At 31.7% G+C, this 21138-nt stretch overlaps 1 protein-coding gene across 1 annotated transcript in view; it reads left to right on the top strand.

Annotated features, from left to right (window-relative positions):
* The first annotated feature begins 2104 nt into the window (after window positions 1-2104).
* Window positions 2105-21138, top strand: part of LOC114131868 (amyloid-beta-like protein) — an 88702-nt gene continuing 69668 nt past the window's right edge. Inside the window, exon 1 of the mRNA XM_027997193.2 lies at window positions 2105-2660. Coding sequence (XP_027852994.1) covers window positions 2598-2660 — 63 coding nt within the window. The 5' untranslated portion in view covers window positions 2105-2597. The remainder of the gene's footprint in view (window positions 2661-21138) is intronic.

Here is a 21138-nt window from a genome sequence, read left to right as displayed (position 1 = left end):
ATTTCTTGAAACACCCGTATATTAAATATGGTTTCTAATGTGACCTGATAAAGCATTAAATTCAAATGACAGTGAATTGGTATACAATATTAAATGTCTATAAAGCAATTATTGTAAAATATTAAGTTTTTAAGTAGTTGTATTAGATAGATTATAAAATATATACTATGTATCTATTGTTAAACATGTTTAACATAAACAATTATACAGAAAATAAACATATTCTTTATCATACCATTTTAAAACGAACTATAACAGTTGATATGATGTGGACCAATTAATCAAAGCTTAAAAAAAATGTCACACCACGATCATATTATTATGATCTGGAGTATCACCACAGTGACAACTGACAACAATAAATATGCAGATTTAACTAATGTATACATTAGGTATATTTTATTATAATTGCAGCGCGGTTTGCATTATCTATATGATTATATAATAAAATAAAATACAAAGCGATATAAATGCACGATAACTACAATATTAATATTGTTACTGTTACCATTTTATTGAAGTCTTTCTTGTATTCTTCAAACCTGTACAGTGTAATAAACATTTTGAATTATAGATACATTAAACTTAATTGCGACAAATTCAAAGTAAGTGTCAAAGATGAGGTACGTTAACTTGTGACAATGCTTATAAGGAACTTATAATGTGAATATTGTACGTGACTTTGTTTATTCTACCTTGACATTACACCCGGCGTCTTGGTGCGTTATTTCCAGTCAAAAGATAATCAAAAATTGAAGACAACTGAGAAATACACTATTTATTCTGTTACATCATAATAATATTGAAAATTATAGTTATTAACTCACGTAAACGGTTGGTTATAGATCGGAATTTCATCAAACTATATTCTTACCTATTTACTTACTGTGAGTACTTATGCATTAAAGTATGTTTATGAGAACAAAGTTAAAGTAATAATTTATTGTTTATATAAGAACAATGGTTATCGCTCACTTTGAGTATATCAAATTATTTTTCAATTGGCTAAATTTTACAGTTTTGCAGTAACGTTTTAGAACCTCATTATAGATTAAATATAAATAAATGTTTTAATATTTAATTTATGACGTCATTATAAAATTCACAGTTTGATGAGCCCGAAAATTTGTTGCCAAAATATTAACCGGTGTATTGCGGAAAGGTTTCAACCATATACTACCCCAATACGATAATCACAAGGCGATCGCATAATACAGTAGTACTTTTTTATCGACGATCGCCGACTATCTTTTACGGTATATTTAAGAAAAGCGGTTAACCACGATATTTTTTATTGGTCAATCAACGAAAAAAATCGTCGTGGGAGTAATAATTGGTACTGCACAGTACTTCTTTATCTCACTGTTTTCGATTTATTTTTTCTATAAATACACTAATTTATAGTGTAACGGAAATAGTGGGATGCAATTTCGACCACGAATCTTAAATTATTGCCAAACATTTTCGCGTCGACGTTCACAAGTTTGTACACATAATAATATCATTGGCTAATGAGTCTCCACCACCTCCGGCCCGAAGGCGACTGACCACTACGACCCGTTTCCCTAGAACTAACACTTTAATACCATAAAAACAGCGGTGTAACGCGTCGCACGCGATTTTTAGTACATCACTATAATAATATCCCATAACTACTAATATGAAAGGTAATATCGTTAGTATAGAGCAGGTGACAGGTGCTCGCACCATCATAACGGTGCACGGACTTCGGTTCGTCGGCGGCAAGTCCGGGAAAAAAAATAAACATATTATTACGTATATAATAAAATCACGGGAATCTTTTGAAAACGTGCACGTATAAAGACGACGGTGGTGGATATCGTCGAAGCCGACAACTCGCCCCGCGGCGGCGGCGACCGGGTCGGTTGCAGTCCGGCGGCGGACAGATGGCGGAGCGCTCCGCACCGTCGCGAAGTGGAAACACTAACACACATTAGATCCGGACGACGGCGGCTGCGCACCTGCGCGCGCTCGGCGAACCGCCGCCTCCGCCATACCGTCACAGCCGCCACTGCCTCCACCGCCACTGCCGCCGCCACTACCACGTCCCGGGCCCATCTCGGTCGCGTCGTACACGACATTCCTGCGACGAGCCAGCGACACATCGGTCGTTCCCCGCGCATTTAGTCCACCGCCTCACAGCACACACATTTATACATATATATATATATCAGGTACATTTATACGTAGATAATAGTCCTTTACGGCACACGGTCACCAGAGCGCACGCGCGCCAACGCACACGACCTCCGACTGCAGCAGAGACCGGGTGTAGTGGGCATCGTACGTACCTCGTCGCCGTCAGTAGTATTCGGACGGCCGTTCGGTTCGAGAACACACACACATTGCGGGATAACCGTAACACTGCAGTAGCACAATCGCCGCGGTTCGCCACCGAGTTTCGTTTCGATTTCGTTTTCGGATCGGTTCTTTTTCCAAGCTCTGACTTCTCTCTGATTCTTTCGCGTCTCCTCGTGTTCTACGCCAAACGACTGACGGCCGTGCGCACCCGTCCGTCCCAGTGCTTTCGGACGCGCGCTGCAATCATAGCCCGCACGTCGACCACCACTGCAACCATGCGGGCCGTCGTCCTGTGCGCAGCCCTGTTCGTCGCACCGCTGTACGCCTTTAATCTCGCGGTAAGTGCACTTCTTCGCTTTGCGAGTCTTTTGAATTATTTTTTTGAACGTGTGTTGTTAAACGACTAGGTGGCCATTGGTCACGTCCTATTTTTTTATTTTTTTTTTTTTTGAAAAAAACCCCGTCGGTCGGTGCGATCGGCTTTTATAGCTATTTGCCATCGGCAATTTATTCAGTGCTGTAACGGCATCCCGATTTGAAATGTATTTATGATCTACGCGCCACATGCAATTTCGTTTTGTATTTAAATCGTATTGTACACATCAATAGATTGATATTATTATTATACTTATACGCAGTGAAGTGTTGTTGTCGAGTATATATGTATGTGTAGTGTATATGTGTATAGATACGTATTATACAATTTATAGATTGCTAAAACTTTTTTATTAACTTTTTTTTATAAGTAATGGGTGTATAATAAATATAGAAATTGATCGAGGAGCTTACTAATTTCTTAGATTAGAAACAAAACCTTGATTTTTTTTTTTTTTTAATAGTTCGTTAATCCTGAAATGATTCCTTTATCTGATCCTAGTTTGATATTTCGAATATTTACATATCGGCCACTGCACTCGTAGTGGATCACGACAAAGCAACGACAACCGAATGATTTTTTTATAGAGAAACAAAAAAATGATCAGGTTAACCGTTATTGGTGGCTATATAAATATATATATCGAGTGTTTTAGTAATGTCAATAGTGTGTGTGAGTAGTAATTTTTTTCTCGATGACCCGTACACTAGATAAAACGGTCCACCGAGACGACCCTCATAACGCAATTATAATGGTAGTATTATAATAGCCGATACGCGACCGCGACGATCACATCTCCGCAGGTAATGATTATGATTATTATTTGACCGCGGACCGTGTTTTTTTTTCAATTCTTTGTTATACATGCGATCGAATTAGAAAAAAACAACCGCTATTGTAATTTATTATTATAATATTGTCTTTTAACAACGGTACTTCCACTATGTCGCATTAAACGGAAGTAGATGACAAAATAACACCCTCCGTAAAGATATATTATTTACTTGGCGAAAACAAAGAGTTTTTGCTTACGCTGAAATACCTATGTTTCATATCTTTCACATTAAAACGTAACTGGTATACATTTTTACAAGGTATATACCATTGTAGTGCTGTGCTGCCTATGTACAACGGTTATGGTATTAATGTATGTCAAACGAACGTTGTGAATAATATATTACACATAAAACCGGTTAGTGTGTGTTTGTTCTTTTTTCCATCTGTTCGTCGTGGACCTCAGTGCGATGACCAGCCGAAAAACAACTAACTACAATAATAATTAGTGTGCAGGAAAATCACGAGTTCGTAATTGAGTTACTACCACGAGTAGGTTATTTTTCGTTTTGGAACGTGTAAAGAATTAGTCTTTTTTGACCTCTTATTATGATAATAATAGTATATTATTGATGATTTATATCGTCCACCTGCCGGTTTAATCGCACTGATTACTTAAGATACTTCAGAATTTTTAATGTAACACATGTATAATCTGCGATTTATCAATAACAATTTAATTTCAAAATATTTTTATTTTATCCAAAAAACAAACTATGGTAGTTATCATTTCAACTATATTTCCCCCACCACGTCAATATTGATCTTCATACCGGGAGATACACCAGATGATTATGATTTTCAAGTATTTCAAAATTATTACAGATATCCCTGTAGAAGCTCTGAAGGGGATGAAGTATTTCATCTTTTTATTTTCATTGCATAAATGTAGCCGTACAGAACAATATATGTGCGAGGGTCTGTGTAGGTAATCAACTATTGAATAGAAAATACTTGTATAACATTATTGTACGACGTTTCTTTTTATTTTTTCTCCGGTGCATGTAGCGAAGATTAAGAATTCCCCGAAGTAATTCCTTCGAGTTCCAACTGTACCCGAGAGAACGCTTCATTACTTTCAGAGGGAACTTTATCGAGTCACCGCCGAGATTAATATTTTTCGTTTCCACAAAAAACCAAGTCAACGATTTGTATCTATAAGTACACCGATAATTTTCTATATAATATACGAAAATATAGAAAAAAAACTTACTAATTTTGATACTTTTGTGGACAGTATAATGTCGATGATTTCAACTCCCAAACTTTAATATTATATTTTAATATATAATATATATCACCTATATATAACATAGTATAATGTATATTATAACGATATTATTGTTGTAAGTTACAACTCGTGCACCTATAGGCGAGGAATTTATCGAGAGACATGTATTGTCTTACGCGGTGTGAATATGGTATACAATTGTTGTATTTCGACTTGTTTCATCGTCGACTTAGATGCGCTTTTGATGGATATACGACATTCAGAATAACTATATTAATTTTCGCAAACAAATTCGTTCGATTACACGGGTCCTGGGATCGCTTCTGGTGCGTTGGGTTTGGTCGGAAACGTTCGGCACGTGTGTTTAATTAATGACAATAATTATATTACTAACGGTGACGGCACGGCGCATAGGAGTATACCTAAGGGGTAACTCTTCTTCGGCTGAGTCGGTCAGCGTTGGCAACGAATGGTTAAGAGAGGTGAATCGTCGCTAGTGTAGGTAAATGGATGTGTATGTCAGGCATGCGTGTATGGGCGGGGGGGATGAATAAAACGTTTAATGCAAAAAAGAGAAGAATGGGACGCGTCGCCACGCCACGACGACAGCGTCCCTTTTCCGTCGTCGTAGTCGTCGTCGTCGTCGTCGACGTCGTAACCTGAGGGGCTCGATTATTAAATTTCACCCGGCAGCAAAACACTGTCGGCGATGGCGGCGGCGGCGGCGGCAATAGTCTGACGGGCGGGGGTTGTTTTCCACATGTGCCTGCGGAGGGCGCGCGGGACAATCAATATTTCCCGACGTTGCCGCGGCAAGCACCACTCGCTCCAAACACCACCCACCGAACACCCGCACAGCACCCTTCGACTCGCAGTGTGTAAGCCCTGAGGGGGGGGGTGGTGCCTAACGTCTTGACGCGAGCGGACGGCAACCGCAGGGTAATTACAGAAAGCCTTGGCGACGGTTTTTTTTCTATTCTCTACGCTTTCTTCATTCTTTACATTTTTTCTCTACTGCTCACACAATACCTCTCTCTCTCTCCTCGTTTTCTTATTTTTTCATAAACCTTTTTCGCTATTATACACATACACCCAAATTGCATAATATATAACATATTATTTCATCATCTAACAGCTTAGGAATCCATTTGGTCTTTACCAAAGATTGATATTAATAATGTTAATACCGAGTATAAAAATATTATCTATATAATTTACATATATAACTCGTTAAGATAATATATTTAACATTATATTATATTATATGTAACAATCGTATAATTTCAAATAAAATTATTTTAAACCTTTTTTCTTCAAGTGATCTTCATTTAGTCTTTTACGCCTGGACCTTTTATATATATCAGCTTTGTTAACGCATTGTTTATTTGTTTGTATATAACTACATTTGTTCAGTGAGTACGTTAATTATTATTGTAATATTTTTTGTCTACACCTTTTATAGATACCTTTTCGACTTCCGTTTTAGACTAAGATTCTTTAACTTTGTTGATCTGTAACCAGAAGTTTTATTTTTACTAACAACTATATAGTTTCAATAGCCATTAGTTAAGTATATTATTATTAGGACGTTCTTAATTTGTAACAAATATCACAACGCCTCTTAGTTTGTTTTAAAGATTAGTCGTTTATATATACTTCACTCTTGTACCTATATTCTATAATATTATATTAACACTTATTTATTATCATCTATCATTTATAATATTTAGCTTGACGTATATAAATGAATACTGATATGGATGATGTTATATATATATATATTTTTATCGATATAAAGTCTTACTTACAATCAATCGTGTTTTTTTTTTTGTTCTTTCTGCCATTTTTTTCTGTTCCATAACAAAATAAGTCATTTTTTGACTTATTATCTCGTTTTTTAGATTGTGCCCATACCTATTATCGAATAGTAGCAAAATTTATTTTGTTAACCAGTAAGTGCATAATATTAATTTTTATGATATTGGTTGAAATGGCTTTGCTCTTATGTTAATTTTTTTAAGATGCGTTTTACGTGTATGAAGATTCCCTTGTAAAAAGTAGAATAAATAAGTAATATGTTTTGCTCATAATCATACCTATTAACAAATGATTAATTATTTTATAAATACATATGCATAGGATCACAAAAATATTATTACAATAAATTAGCCAAGGGAAATTCTATAGTATCACACAAATAGTATGCAAACTGTTTGCAGGGATTTACTAGATTACTTTATGTATTATTTATATATGTTATTATGGATTAATATAGTTTTTCAATTATTGTAGTAGAAAATGAAAAAATAAAATAATAACATGAACCTATTTATAACAAAATAATATAATATTGTAATGATATTATATTATAATAATAAAGCAACGATCTGTTAACGATTACATTCACGCAGTGCAATTATCAAGTTTGAAGTTATTGGTATAGAAACCAAAGAGGTTTTTCCTTATATAAGTTCAATTATCGGATTTACGACAATTTGATCACGGTTTAATCAGCAGCTGTTGTCAACCCATCCTGCTGTTTTATTACCAAATCATATTACATTATATTATTACCTATCATGCCGCTAATTAACGCATGTAACTTTTGACGACGATTTAATATTCAAACAATTTAAATTGCTCCAAAGTTTTATATACCAACAACTATTAGAAAGCTCATATTATACTTTTTTATTTTATCGCACATAAGATATAATTAATTATGTACCTACTCTCAAAATTAAAAATAAAAATTAAAGATTACGAAATTTCGTATCTCTATAGTTATTTATGTGTAAAACATTACAGTTTTTGTTTTGTGTATTGATTTTTTGCTTTGTTTGTCAGCATCCAAGATTTATTATAATATAGTCTCTGTTCCCCGGTAATAATGATTAATACCTCCTCTGTCGTTTGTATTGGTGTTATTTGTTGAAATTTGTTCTCAGCAGCTCTTAGCTTTTTGATAACGTCATAGTAATTAAACCACGTCTCTGTGGTCTAAAATCCAAATTGTAAAAGGTCCTAAGTGATTTTGCAGTCTTGTTTTCTGAAATTTAATTTTAATTTACATTCCTAGAAATATTAATGTGTTCATCAACATAACATTATAAGCCTATTTTTTCTCTTTAATCTTCGTAAATACATTATTTTATAATAAATATTTAGTTTTAATTCTTACGTTGAAAGAAGTATGATATAAATAATATGCTAAGCTACCTTTGAAGATTGATTGTTTATTATTTTATAAGATTAGACTACCTTTGTTTCATCCCTCCAGGGTAAATAATAAATAATACTTTTTTTCAATTTTTTTTTTACTCGTTGTTTACATATTTTTTAGTACTTATTATTAATAAACATATTTCATTGTTTGTCTTCCTAGAAGTCTAATAAGCAAAATACTCATATTTATAGTTAGTATATCGCGTCCACTGAACCGCTGCAACACCTACGACATCATGATAATTAAGTCAAATAAAATAATATGTGCATTGTATACAACATGTGTGTTTTACATAATACTTACTTATTTAAACAAAAATTATGCATGTTTACCGTATGAATATTAAAATATTCTTTATTTAAACTCTTGTAAATCAATGCCTATTTATTTAGTATAATATATTTCGATATAATACGATATATGTATATAATTATAATATTTAAAAACAGTTGGGCTATTATACACCAATTTTGGAAAATGTATTTAACTATTGAATCGATTGTTAAATAGATTTCAAATAATATAAAATAATTTAGTTTGAAAATCTTTACTAAAATTAAACCCAAAAAAAAATTTATATTGTGTGGTATTTCGTCATTTTTATTTTATTTTATTATAATCGACCAAATTTTGTAAACGGTAAAAGTTTAAAAAGTTTAAGTAATTACACAATATTTATGTAAATACAATTTAATAAAAACATTGTAGGTAGTTTTATACATTTTTATGTAAACAACATTTTAAATCTAAAATATTAAAAAATAAATTAATCATTGGAATATAAATCTTTTTTTTTTTTTTGTAATCAATTACATTTTAATCTACCTACATAAATTATTTAAAGTCTGTTAAGAGTATTATTTGATTGAATTTTACATTGTTCGTATTAAAATAAGATCAATACGAATAACAACCTTTGATTTTAAGCACTTACAATCTATTAGCGGCATCATCAATTTATAAATATTTAATATTAAAAGTGTTGATGAAAGTAAAAAAGAGAAAAAAAGTCGTAAATATTATCGAATTACCACCTGCTGGTCTCGTGATAGTGCGTATACAGTATACACTATATTATACAATAATTATAATCGATTTTTTTCAAACGTCGTTATATAATAACTGTAACTATTATAATAGTTGACGTTTTAAACGATTATAATAATTATTTATTTTTGTCTTAGAGACGTCATGTATAAATGGACAGTGACAACGGAGTTAATGGTACCGGATATAGAGTAGGGGTCCTGATTGAGTGATCAGTTTAATTCAGCTAATGATTCCGAGAGCTTTGAATATTCTCTATTTTGAGAGTTGACGGCATTCAGTGAAAATATGTTTAATGGTCATGCAAACAATACAGATATACATTGAAGAGTTCTCTATGGCTATTTACAAAGTTTATAATACTTGTGTACCTAGTTGTGTACTTGTGTAATCAATTTTCTACGTTTTGTTTTAATTACTTCAAACTTTCTGGACAGTTCAAAAGAGAAGACCAATTATTAATGTCTTGTTTGATTTTACGAACTTAAGTGGAGAACATACTATATATATATATATATATATATATACCACTATAGGAAAAGTAAGACTATATTAATTATAAGACTAAGTGTTGAGAAGAAATTGAGTGATATAAACACAGACTGTTGATAAAAAACATTTAATAAAGAATTAAAAACTACAATAAATCAGAGAACCAATGACTGTAGTTTGGTTTTAAGGACATTATTGTAGCATAGCATCCAAATTCTAAAACATGTTTTAAAAAAAAAAAATTAAGTAAATAATAAAAAAAGTTATGACGGAATATGGAAGGCACTTGGGAAAATACCACTTATAAGACTCGGGAAGATCTAGACTGCTTGGCGAGTGAAGTTTTATAAATGTGACTACTGGAAGGATATTATAATAAATACAAGAAGAAAAATAAACAAGAATATCGTAATCATGTACGATATACGGCTTGGATGATTTCAGTTAGTATCCATAGTATAATACGTATGCAGCTATATGTATGTACCTATACGTTTTCGTAATTATGTATGTATACAATTTCTTAATTATATATGTATATAATTACAACGTAAATATACCGGTAGTCGAACAGACACGCAAACGAGCCGACTAGGCGTAAAAAAAAAACCGTCGTCGCGATTGCACGATTTACATTTTTACGGAAAGCCCACCGTATTGTAGTCGGCCATCACCGTGCAAAGGACGGACCATCGGACTGTGTACGGACCCTCGTCCGGAAAAGTTTGTGCGGTCGGCAATCGCGCAGGTTCAATCGCGGTGGCGGTGGGGTGAGGGGAGGTAACTAGTTGATGAAACATACAACGATAATTATATTATATAATATATATAATACGATAATATACACGCATTGAACACACACACACACACACACGAGTGGATTTATGTATACACATTAGCCGGACGCACACACTATATATGGCGATGGAGGCGGTAGCTACAGTACATAATATACGTCAGGAAGTATACGCACGCCGGCGGTAGTCCATTTATTGATTTCCAGCACCAGTTTCCTGTGTGTGTGTGTGTGTGTGTGTACTATTTTTTCCCCATTGTTTTATTTTGGTTATTTTTATGCTGTTTTTTTTTCTGTTCGGTTTCCCCTCATATAACAGCACGCATACATACACACACACACAATGAATACGATTTTTTTTTTCGAACCGTTCACCGCCGGTAGAGATGAACGAAGTTTAATTTCCACGTCGGAAATCGTATATACGTATATAGGTACGATGTATTGGATGCGATACGATACGCCGGCCGTGCACACACGTCGGCGACAACGACAGAGCGGAATGGAACGGCAATGGGCGGTGGCAGTTGTACTACTATATGCCAGAGTCACGTTTCCACGTTCGTGTGTAACACACAAATTAGATTCGACTTTCAGTGGCTTCCGCCCGCGCGCGCGACTTACTCGGGCGGCGAGAAGAACGCCGGCGACGACTGCATTATTATTGTGTACGCACGGCACAAGGTTTAATACACTATTATGCATATAACGTGTACGTCCTATACCTATGGTGAGCGTATGCGATTATATTCTATGTATATGCATCTACCACGTGTCATTACAAACATACACGGCAGCAGATATTATATATAGTAGTAATACTCACACGTAATATGTAATATGTAACGTTACTGCGTATATTATAATATTTGTATATAGTGACGCTGTCGACCGCTGAAAATCACGTCGGAAGAATATTCAAACCCTCGATATATAGACGTTTTATTATCGGCCAAGTATGATATCGTGATACGTTTTGCAATAATATATATATATGTATATGAAATATGACGATAGATAAGCCTGCTATCGATGGTATTTTGTGTGTTACACTTTTGATTTTTGATCAGATTAGAAAAAAAGACAATAAACAGCGATGGCGTTTGAACTTGAAGGCCGATTTTTTAAACGGTTTAAAGAAAAACATGCTCGCAAGATTAATACGGAATAAACGACACGAACTAACGACTCGTGTTGATCAACGCATTTCCATTAAATTATATGATACAATGTATGTTGTCTTGTGTGTGTGTGCTTGTTTGTGTGCGTACCGACGTTGCTAAGATAGCGAGTATTATACGACAATTTCGTAGTTGGATCGATTTTTACAGCCAAAATAGATAGGTGTTATTTCTCTTCTACAGAGTTGGTTGTTAGAATGTAAACATCACGCGCGCACATTTTTCTTAATTACGGTATTCCGAACAAACTTGCCGTCCGGTAGCAGGTCGATCGACCCGGTTAACTACACACAGTTTATTCTTGTTCATAATATATCTTCAAATAGTTTTCGAGTACGTATAATATATTATATAAGTACGCAAAAGATAAATTACAAGTGAGGATAAACTAATAGCATGTATATAGTATATACCATATAATATCATATAAATAAATATTAGTTAACTAAAAATATAATAATACAATAGTACAATACAGTAGGCACCTAATATATGTATTTTTTTGCCCACATAGCTTAAAACAATGCGTAGGTTGCTTTTTTTTATGTCAGTTCTTGTCGCAATATACACATGACAATTATAGCTAATGTATAAATATATAATACTTAGAAAATCTAAAAACAAATGTATCATATTAGATTTTCAGAAATATATTTCATTTGATAAGTAAATCATAAAAAAATATTGTGTCTGTTTAAAAATCTCGGTATATTATTGTGTTATGAGTTTTTTGTTTTAACTTTAAGCTTTAAAAGTTAACATATATTGTCAATGTAAACAATTATTTTATCAATGATAATAAGGGTTTTTTATTTTACATTACAAGTTTGTTTGTTTGTTTTTTTTTTGAGAGAGAGAGAGAAAGAAAATAAAATGAATTCAATAACGTTAATATTAATGATACCATTGCGGTGAATTCAGTTTAAAAATTATTTTGTGTTTGACAATCTGTTATGACTCGACTATTATTAAATTCCTATTAATCTTCATATAAAATATTAATTACTATAAAAGCTAGAAGCTGAAAATTATTTGGTTTTATCTAGTAAAGTACTTAGGTATATTTGAAAGAAAAAGGTAACTGATATTAAACATTATAATTAATAATCAAAATTGTATTTTTTAAGAATGAACATCGAATTTCTGAAAGTGCTTATTATATCTACTGTAAAATGAAATCAGGAGTTCTCGTCGTTTATTAGTTGTATTATTAATAATTTGCAGCATCAAATGAAAACTGAAAGATAATAATAATAGTATAATAGTTTCATCGTCTCGTGTCGAGATCTACCCCCGCATTTAAAATATGTATAGATACGGAATAAAAATAAATAAGTACGTCAAACGTCAAAGCGCCCTTTGATTTTGATATAGTGAACATCATTAAAATAATAACATTTTTTTATTCGACCATAGTATTATCGCGTCTATGCACTTATTTACGAGCACAATTTTAATCGGACATCCGTATAGTATTAATATATTATGCATTGTATATAGATTTCTATTGTAAATATAATAATACACAAATATATGATATATGCCGTAAATATATTATTCACAGTCCAACACCATTCGTATTTATATAAAATGTATACGCGTTATAATATTATAAGAGCAGGTTTTAGCTGGTTTGAAATATCACGCTTTACGTTCGTTATGATAGTATAGTATAATATCAAAAGCCAAATACGTATATATAGATATATGAAGCTGCTAGTCCGCACTAACATTTATCCCACGGGATCATCATCAATGACGCTTTGTCTACACACGCGGTCGCCGCTATAATCGGGGACTTATTTTTCATGTTCGTTTTCACTTTTTCGGTTTACCTTTGTCCTCCGAATCATTTTTTTTTTTTTTTTGACATCGTTCAGGGATTATTCTAATCAGATTATTACATCGTATATTCCATGTGTTTTCCCGGTTTTTTATTATTCGTTTATGTAACTCAAAAGTTGATTAAATTGTCGGAGTAGCCCGTTGCTAAACCCAATTATATTAATTCACAACACCGTATGTTTTTATACGGCCTTAGAATATCATAGGATTATAATGCAGTACTTTTATTATTATTATTATGAGCTTTAATTTTAAATCAACAATAGTGTAGTGTCTACCTACTTATTACTTATACGATAGGTATACATCGCGGAGGACAATGCAAATGATACGATTGCAACATGCGATTTTCGTTATTTTGACCCTTTAGCGAGTTTTTTTTTAATTATTATTATAACAATGATGAAATATAGGTAGAAAATAAACACATCATCGAATGAACATTACAATTGATACCTATTACTAACTAAATGTCTTATATGTAATTTATGTTTTATTAAACATAAAATTTTATTCGTTGTGTTTATTTAAATATTTAAGTATATTTAAAAATTCTAAAAGTCAGAATTTCAATAAATGTGTATATAATCGAAAGAAAAATAGAGGTGAGCGTGTTTCGTGAAAATTGTCCAGTACCTACAGTTATAACGATAATAATAAAATGTGTTATCTCCGATGTCTGCAGAGTCAAATTTAAACTGAGTGTTACTCAACGACCTCGTTGGAAGTGAACGAAATTGAGACAGCGCTAGATGACATAATATCATTATGAGTATTATCATTTTATTGTTTGGGTGACTACTTCGTGATAACTTTATATCGCGATCCGACAAGCCGGTACAGTATTCCCCGGTGTCCTATTCAGAGGCCCCGTCTACTTTAATCAAAAGTCTGTACAAAACAGAAGGCGGCAGTAAATTATTACGTGCGGTTAAACAGCAGAATAGCAAACATTTACCACACGGAATTTCTGAAAAACTAACACGAGCTACTACACAACAACGACTATACCTACCTACACACATATATATATTAAATGTATAATAATATAGCAAACGCGCTTGACTTACCCAAAGCTCGGAGAGACACGGGCGAGAGAGTGACGGAGAGAGAATAATCAAGAAAAGCTAGTGGAAGAGACAAAATATGTAACTACTAAATCTCAATTTTAAACTTTAAGTAAAAATTGTACACGCTATGGCTGATGTGAACTACCCACGCATACGTAAGATTTCACGTTGAATACCTGTCTTGATGGATATGGCACATTAAAAACAAAAAAATTATAATAATAGTCATAACTTTCACGCATATCACATTTGTATTATTATTAAACCGTGGCTTGGTTATTATAAATATGCGAATATATATTTTATATACTCATGCTGTATATTTATATACAAAGTTAAACAAAAGAATTAATAGGTAGGTAATAATAAAATTGAGAACACGAAATGTTACACAAAAATGTTTCATTTGATTTACTTATTTAATATCGTATACTTACATTAAAATATTTTATTAACCATCATTAAATTTTATTTAATGCACATTTAATATGAATCGTCTTTATATATGACATATTATGTATATTTCTTAGAAAAAGTCGACATTAAACAAAATTTAAATAAATAATATAACTTACATTAGAAAACTACTAAGTCTTATTTATTCAAATTAATTTGATTCACGTACTTATCAAACGTAATAGAACAATAAAATATTTGAATATTAAATATCATACCTTTACATTATTTTTTAACTTGTGTATAATAAATTTATACTAAAAACGTATTTTCGGATAATTAATTCTTTTATCAATATTACCATTAACTTCACTGCAAAAGAAAATGGATACAAAATGTGTGTATGAAGAATAAATAGTAATATATAAGTCACAGTTTATCTGTGGTAGTAGAAAGCAATAAAAATATATTATTTGGCTGTATATCACTTAAGTACTATAAAAACTATAAAAATAGAAATGTTCTTGTCAATTGTGCTTTCTTGTTTTTTTTTTTTTTAATAACTATTACAATATTATCAGTATTTTTAGCAAACAGATTTTTTGATTCATTTTTATTCTAAACAAATTTTCTTGCAATAAAATAAATGCTTAAAATAAATACAATCACATGTACATATTATGTAGAAAGTTGTTATAGTTGTTGTAAATATAAAAAAACAATGATACAAATTTTATTCTTTGTCTAAATAGTATAATATAATAATATAATATTATTATGTTTACATTATTAGATGATTATAACGTCTTTAGCTATTATTATTAAAACCCACTATGATTGTAATGATTAAATGCATATAATACTATGTGATAGATAAATTGATTGGTTGGCGATCAAATTTGATGTAGCAATAAATAACAATATTATAGCATTTTAAAAACAACATGGATAATATCACATTTTACACGACCAAAATTGAATAAGTAATTACGCCAAGTGCATTTAACAAAATAAATGAAAAATAAAATGCTTTATGCGATGCAAAGTCGACGCAGGTGTTTATTATAAAGCGAAACGATCTAAATATTTTAAAATAAACGATATATCACGTATTTAGTCTATAAAATGTGTATAGTATACGCCTAATAATATAATATAATGAATAATGACTAATAATGAGTTATAAGCGCAGATTGGCACGGGTGATCGATGGTCTATATTATAATATTCTAATAATATTTAACGTTTACCCGATAATGTTCATAATTTTAACGCATTACAATAGATGTACAATAGGCAACACTATAATATAATAACGTTGGATAATAATGTTATACATTACGGAAAAGGTTTGCGGTGATTATTTTGATTTTCGAGCTCAACGTTTATGAAATTACACATAACTACTCCGATCTGATACATCTGATGGGCGAGTGTGTGTATGTGTGTGTGTGTATATATATAAATACTTACTTAGAACGATGAAGTCTTGTAATGAGTGAAGAAGGCTACGACTATAAGGACGACAACGGCAAATAATAATAATCGAATACTCCTCTGGTTTTAGTTTACTTTGATCCGTCATACCTTATTAAATTTAACCAATCGAGATTCCGCCAACGTCACCCCCTCCCCCCCCCCGCCATAGGCTGATCAAAGAAAATCCCGTTTAAACGCGTTCGTTGAATTCATACATATTATAATGAACAGATACCACGAGACGAATAAATTGGAGGAGACAAAAATTACAATACCCATCATGAATTTTCGTTCAGTCTCCGTGCAATAACTGTTCCTTGACGACTTACTATCCATATATTTATTATAACTTCATACAATATAGCCCATTATAATACAATAATAAAATTATATGTTAATTACAGTCTGTATACGCAGAGACATGTATATCCGTCGACAGTCGTCTTATGAAACTAATTGAATATAGTGCTATCACTCTTTTTTTTTTCACAGAGAAGACGAATTTTCCATTTGTCTTTTATGATAAGCACACTGTTATGGATTCTGAAAATATGTTAAACAAAAAGTATCAAACGATTTTTTACAGAAACTGCGATTTATGGATTGTTTTATCATTGTATAATATTAATATTTATGTATTTATTTTTTTCTTATTTTGCAATTTTTTAAATATTATATTTTCTACTTTTCTCGACTATTATAATATAATTACTAGGATGTATATTATTATACGATTTCAACATAAGCCTCTTTGCAGATGTAATTCTAATCCCAATAAAATTTAAATGAAATAAAGTTACAGTTGTGTACTTAAAATATGTAAAACAAAGGCCATTTCATAAACTGTGTCAACGTAAAATTAGATAGATAGCAACCTAGAAGTGTAATGGACTGTGGACGTTAAATAAATCTAATCCAAATATATACCTACTCTTTTGGTCGCTTAATGCATTATACGCACTGAAGTGAGATCTCAGAACGTGGCTTTGCAATTTCCTGAAGTTAATCCTACTTTTTGACCCCCCCTAATGTTTTCAGTATAGTTATATATACAATATAATATATCAAAACATACAAATACACTCTGCAGTTGACCAGGTCTTAAACTACGAGATAAATAAAAACGTAGTAGATTTCATGATTTTCTTTCTTTTTTCTCGTTTAAAAATGAAATCGATTGAACATCGGCGTACATTTAGGATTTTATATTATATATGATACCGTACGTATACAATACTGATGTCTTATAAGTCCGTCATTTCCGTCAAACCATCATGACTTTTGTTGCTATGGTTACTTGCAATAGGTAGTGCTGTTGATTTTTTTTCAATATTTATGACCACATTTTCTACACAGACTATAGACATCTTGTATAATATTATATCGATTATTAAATTATAATTATATTTTCAGTACTCATAATTTTTTCATAAATATTTAAAAATATTATATTTAATTATATTTATAAAATATAATTTATCAATAATATGTTTTTATATTTTACCAGTCAATTATATTATATAAATATTTTATATTTTTTTATATTTTTTATGGGTTATTTTAACAAGTTAAAATAAAAATCAATAGTAATATTATTATTATATCATACTACAATATAGTTAACATATTTAGTAATAGTGATGACGTAAATTGTTATTGTTTTTCATATTCCAGTGTAGACTCATAAATTAAGCGTACAAACTGGGAAAGTATAAATTGCATGCTATAATATTGAGTGGGGTTTTCTTTACGAACTTGCATAGTATACGCTTTACAGGTATTTGACATGTCGGTTATTGAAAATGTTGTTTCAAAGCTTTGTTTGTTTGTAGATTTTCACCACAATCCATATTTTGCTTATTTTACTTAAAGAACGGACGTTTTACACGCACCATTAACCTTTGAAACCTTCTTGCTTTCACGTGCCATATAGGTTATAATTTTCTCCCTCACTCTGTCAATACAATATTTCATCCCTCGCACCACAGTGCCGATAGACCAATCCTTTCATGGTCTGTTGCGTTTTAGACGCTCCAATTCTCACCGATCAATTCCATAGGTCTCATACTCTCGTAGTAGGTACCTATACACGCCAAAAGCTGAATATAATTATTTGTATTATGCTGTACGCGGATCGTTCGATCATATTTTCAGTTGTCGATACATTTTTCTATTGAATAATTACCGAAACGTTGGACGTTTGACCTTATATCGCGACGACAATGTTATTTAAAACTTTCGGTGAATTTTTCCAAACTCAACAATATTAAACCTTTTTTGAATTTGACCCACGGATAAGACGGATCAGACCTATATAATATATGAAGCTGCATAATACATTTCATGTAGTGGCAACGGCAGACCTTTATGACATTGTTAGAATCTATCGAAGTGTATCAAGCAACAGAAGATGAACTCATGCCGCATCTATATATTCAAAGAATTTATCGAACGAGTGTTTCCCTTCTTCGTCTCTCGATGCGTTATTATTTATACACCATCCATCTGATTGGCCCAAAAACCATGCGAAAATCATGCTGGGCTTTACGTTCACATACTCTACCATGTATATATTATATATATATATGAAAAAGCGTGCGGGTTTCCGATTCAGTAACACCGTCTCTTGTTATTCAAAATCCGGTTAAAAGCTCGGTGGCGGATTATTGCAGATGACTTGTTTTATTAAACTCATACCTATATAATATTCATATTATGTTTAATATGATCGTGGACGCATGGGAAACGTTCAATATTCATTTATACATCGCATGGTGGAAATTATTTCATTATATATATAAAAAAAAATATATATATATATTCATGTTAAAATAATAATTATTATTATTATATAATCACTGTATTGTGTTAATATCAACAACGACAATAATACGTACATAATAAAATATAATATACGTATAGCCGTTGAGAATGCTGAGGGGCTCATCTATCTCGGTGCGGGCGTTTGGAGACGTGTGTGTGATGGACAAGAAATGACGTGTGCCGCGTATAGTATACGGGCGGGGTGAGCGCAGTAGTTGTTGTGCGGAATAAAGTACGCGAGGAAGCTTTCGGCAGACGCTGCTTTTGTAGATAGTTTTAATTAAAACAGACCGAATGGGCCATTGTTTTACGTCATCATCGCATATTATACAAATACTATATATATATTTATATTCTCTCTCTCTGACTATATCTGTCCTCTCTCGACGTGATGCTGCCGGACGTCTCGAATTAAACCATCCCGCGGCCGTTTTCATCTCTCTCTTACTCTCTGTAATGAAGATTTCTTCCACGTCCTCGGTATTCGCATTGTGTGCAAGCGCTAGTGTGTGATGATTTTAACACAATAACACACAGATAACTAATGACTTGTCGCGCGCGCGCTCGCGTATATAATAGCAAGTCCAATATGCGAGTATCCATCTGTCATCGGTCCGCTGATTGCGTTTCCTCTCCTTCCGGTAATGTGCACACACATTACACACACACACACGCGCGCGCGTAGCGCAAAAACCCACCGCAGTGGCTATTAATTATTATATAGTATGGCTAGTACCTATGTTATAGCTATTATTATTATTATTATGTATGTGTCTATACGTTTTCGCACCTTCTCTGCCACATTGTACTAGGGTTGTATACATAATATTTTATTATGTTTTTGTTGGCAATTCTCTGAGACAAACGTTTTTCGTCACAGATCCCCCGCAGGTTTCGGGCTTTACGTCAAAACAGTCGGGTGCGCCGCGGACGGTCGTTGGAAATAATAATAGATCTTGCCACTTCGAATAATATTACATAAAAAATGGCAAAGTACCTAATTCAATCTTATAAAATATATATTTTTATAATAATATAAAGTAGGTAAAACATTTTTACTTATTATATTAAATTGTACAATTAATATATCTGTAAATTCGACTGATACTAGATAATTTCTGATAAATTAAAAAAAAAAATCATTCTAATATATATTTAAAACTATGTAAAATTTCAATTATTTTTGGACGTCGTCATCAATATGAAATACCGAGTTTAAATATTTAAACATACTTTACATAATATTGGTATTTACTGAGTGGAAATGCAAATGTATGTAAAATCAAATTGATCACACGCCGTCGTTACCTACGTAAACCCTTCATACTAACATTTATGTGAAATCAAGTACTACAGAGGTATTTAATTAAATGTAAATATTTTTATGACGCTGTGTACATAAAAATATTCTCTTTATATATATTTATATTAGTTAAAACTTCTGTTGTTTTTACCTAACCTACCTTGTAGATAATATAATATACAATTATTTACCTATTAAAAGTTTTATTAAAGTGTTTTTTTTTCTTATTACTACAACATAAGAGACATAGAAGAATTTTAAATATTAACTTTTTGCGTTTTATTTTAGTATTGTGAAATAAGACTAAACATAAATAATTTTACTAAATTTTTTAGCTTATAAAAATTACTTACCTACCATTATTTACAAATTAATGCATTATTGATAATTTTTTTTTTACCTCCTTTAATATTCAAATAATAATAAAATTAATTTTATCAATTTATTATTTTATTTTTAATTACTTAGATATATTTCTTTTCAATGCAGTTTTTTTATTTTTGTAAAACTATTTTTAATAAAAAAATAAAGATTTGTGTAACCCAGTATCTAGCTAAACGAGTCAGAAGGAATTATAATATTTTCGTTGGAGATACGAACCCCGAGGAATAAAAATATTATAATAATAATACTCGCCAATTATAATACGACGTAATATAATTATGTGTATATATCACCTAAATCCATTTATCTTTCTTTCTGTCTATCGTATATTGA

This window comes from Aphis gossypii, chromosome 1, assembly GCF_020184175.1.
Source record: "Aphis gossypii isolate Hap1 chromosome 1, ASM2018417v2, whole genome shotgun sequence".
NCBI classification, from domain to species: domain Eukaryota; kingdom Metazoa; phylum Arthropoda; class Insecta; order Hemiptera; family Aphididae; genus Aphis; species Aphis gossypii.
Note: the sequence above shows the minus strand (reverse complement) of the source record. Positions and strands in the feature narration are given on the sequence as shown.